This window comes from Acartia tonsa, chromosome 8, assembly GCF_053477335.1.
Source record: "Acartia tonsa isolate MP-2025a chromosome 8, ASM5347733v1, whole genome shotgun sequence".
Lineage (NCBI taxonomy): Eukaryota > Metazoa > Arthropoda > Copepoda > Calanoida > Acartiidae > Acartia > Acartia tonsa.
Window position 1 is genome coordinate 52,322,847 of NC_137267.1, and position 3,488 is coordinate 52,326,334.

General features: G+C 36.4%; 1 protein-coding gene across 1 annotated transcript; it reads right to left on the reverse strand.

Moving 5' to 3' along the window:
• Positions 1 to 312: 312 nt before the first annotated feature.
• LOC145326677 (uncharacterized) lies at positions 313 to 3,114 on the reverse strand. The gene is made up of 3 exons (XM_080170043.1): positions 2,610 to 3,114; positions 2,037 to 2,159; positions 313 to 1,240 (listed from the first exon to the last, which is right to left on the reverse strand). The coding sequence occupies exons 1-3, from the start codon at positions 3,066 to 3,068 to the stop codon at positions 902 to 904; spliced, it is 921 nt and encodes a 306-aa protein (XP_080026169.1). The 5' UTR covers positions 3,069 to 3,114; the 3' UTR covers positions 313 to 901.
• Positions 3,115 to 3,488: the final 374 nt, after the last annotated feature.

Below are 3,488 nucleotides of genomic sequence, written 5' to 3' on the forward strand. Positions count from 1 at the left end.
AAAAAATTTGTTGTATTGTTTGTAAACCTTACTATAAAAGTAACAGGATGTCTACTTGTCTGTCTATTTGAGTGTGTGTGTATCGAAGGATCTCGCTAACCACAGAACCGCTATGGCTATCCTTTACAATGTAGCTTCTCATGGGCCTTGAAAAATTGCATGGCTATTTTGAGTACCAGCGCCCTCCCAAGGGAAATCACCCCTGTAGGCCTGGAGATACTTAGCTGCTAGCTAAAAAATAAAATAAAAAATATAATCCGATTTTTAAAATTTCAATATTTCGCATTATAATAAATATATTTATTTAAATAAATTTAATTTTCTCTTACAATCAATATAATAAACATTCATTTACATAGATAAATATCATTTAGAAAGGATTTACATCTAATGATATAGCATCGTATTATAGACAGCTTTCCGCAGATATTAAAATGAAAAATTATAAGATTTAAACCAGTTTTGTTAACCCTGATGGGCCGAATCCATGGGCTAAAACTGTTATTAATTTTAAAATTTTTCTTTAATTATTTGTAGAAAATTGTCTGTAATGCGATGCTAAACATGATTTTTCAGTATAGCTGAGAACCAGTTATAATCCAGCAGATATTAATCGTTTTCGAAACCATACTGGACAACAACCATGTTAAACATTATAATGTACAGCGTCCAGGAGAACTGCAGGATATGGCAGCGCCCGTCCCGACACCTGCGAACAGTAACACAGGAACTTTGTGTTGGCCACACTATGATGACAATGGATATATTATTACATGGATGTTGCATTAGAATTTCATGTTCCATATTAAAGTGAATCTCGCAGCATACACCCCTTTACCCCATCCCCTCTTCTCCTACTGAATTAACGAACTGGCTAATAAATGATTTTCAAGTAAGCAACCTAAATTGACATCAATTTTTCCCCTGTCATAATATCCACGTATATTCTATTATATCCATTCCTGTGACAATCAGCCCTAGTCTTGCCTAGGCAGGATTTCTTACAGTAAGCATCCCCCTGCACACTATAGTATTGCTGCTTAATACCAGCGGAACGGCAAATATCCATCTTGGGGGTTTCAGTTTCATTTGGTTTTGAAGGATTTTGTGGGGGGGTAGTAGGAGCCCCGCTGGAAATATCATCAACTTTGGCGCATTCTTTGTCGGTGGGACAAAAGGCTCCGATGCAAATGTCGGCACAGCCGCGGAAAGTTTCTTGAGGGCCGCAGCCGTTTTTACTCTGTTTTTTTTAAATAGAACTTTTACATTTTTTGTATTTTAATTTGCGCATCTGTATTTTTTGAAATTTGAATTACCTAAAATTAGTGGATATGACAGAAAAGGATAATTCATTTAAATCCGTAATGATGAACAAAATCAACCCTTCTACAGATTTTTATTATTGGTTGTAAAGTTTGGACTCTGCTACTTAAAACTAAACAATAAAGATTTGATAAGAAAGAGTACCCAAAGTTTTTAAGATAATTAATGAGAAAATATGTCTTTTAAACTTTGGGTACTAGTGCATAAACCAATTTCTCTACCTAACTGATAAAATTATTTTCTCGTATTCATTCGAATCCGGTGGATAGGAACCGGTTCTCATCCATACGAAAAAACTATGTCTAGCATCGTATTATATCCAGCTTTCTACGAATATAAAAATGTACAATCATAAGGTTAAAACCAGTTTTTTTAAGCCCCGAGGTGCCGAAGGCACGGGCTAAAAAAAATTTTTTTATCTTATAATTGTACATTCTATATCCGCGGAAAGCCGTTTATAATACGATGCGATAAATAACTATAAAACCAGCGCAATGAAAAACTGTAAAAAAAAAACTGTCTAAAAGTACCCAAAGTTTTTAAGCAAACAAATATAGATATGCCCATGATAAAATACAGAATATCTGTTAAAATTGCCATCAAATCAGCCTGCAGCAATAGAGATTTTAAGCATCACACTACCACATTAGGACATGTTAATTTTATGATTTCTTAGATTGAAATTCTATATTTCATTAAGACTGTTATCTAACATAGCAGCTGAGAAAATAGTAAAAAGTAGAAGTTCTATTTTCCTTGTTGTCCAGACAGTCTTTGGTTTGAACCTCAGCACTTTGGGGACCTGACCCGTGGTCATTACCACTTGTGTACGTTATCTAGACAATAGGTATTGTTAGTATGTGTGTCTGTGTGTTTGTCTGTCCGTTTGTCTTGCTGTTCACTTGTCTGATTTTCTGTCTGTTTGTCTGTCTGACTATCGATCTTTCTATCTAAATATGTAAGGCCCACAACTGTGGCATAACATTCGCTCGTTGTCGGTAAAGTGATAGGTTCGAATCTCGGCCAAAAACCAAAGACATTTGAAGTAGTTCTTACTGCTGCTATGTCACGTGCGTTAGAGTAGGGGGGGATTGCCTTGGCCTAAAACAGGTGCATCTCATTACGATGTACATTTAGGACTTCCACAGAAAGGTTGTGCAATCAAAGGATTGGTTTACTAAAATAGATCTTATGGTGTTTCCCGTCTTCAGTCCAATTATATGTGTACATAATAATATATTTGTCTGTACGTCAATCTATAAATGTATCTATCTATTTATATTTACCTGTAAGATACATTGTTTGCATGTCACCCCTTCAGGTAGCTGAACCTTCATCTCTTTCAGCCCATTGCCCTCGGAAACGTAATATCTTTCTCCGCTGTTCACCATAAGTTGATTTTTCAGAAAACATTCTCTATCCGGCGATGTGCTTGGATTGTTGTGCGCGCACAGCGCAAAGGTCATGAAGCCTCTATGGTTGGCGGTCATTTTGATTTTTACGTCAATTAATTGTCCCGGCTGATAGCTGGCGGCTAGAATGCCTGTCGCATATTTGCCGCCGGCCTGGTGGTGCTTAACCGCCGCCGAAAATTCATCGCCGCAAATGCCGCAGCGGCCCTTGTTTACGGCGTTAAACATGGCGGCTTTGCCGCCGCACCACAGCCAGCGGTGGTTGTAGTTGGCGGGCACGCCGCAGCTCTTCTTGGCGTACCACATGCTTTGACGCACAGCCGGCTCAAACATGATCAGATGATTCCAAACTATATCAGTACAACATGATAGCACAAAAATTAATATTTTTAAATTCATTATTATTATATTGTTTAGCTAATAAAGGTTAAATATAAACTAAAGGTGAAGCGGTCAAATGTGTATAAAAGGGGGCGGAGATTTTTAGGTAATATGTGAAAAGTGTTCTTACAAAATAGATAGAATTAAATACTATACAGCAAATATTATGAAGAATCCAGGAGGTAAGAGATTTTGGACAGTTGAATGCACTGTCTCCCAAAGTTTTATAACTTTGTTAATTTTTTATAAAAACTAATAGTAACCAAATTTAAAAACCTATAATCTTATTCTACAGAAGGATTGATTTTGTTTATCATCATGTTGAATTAGGGAATGTATAAATTTATAGACCATTGTCTTATTCCTTAAGAT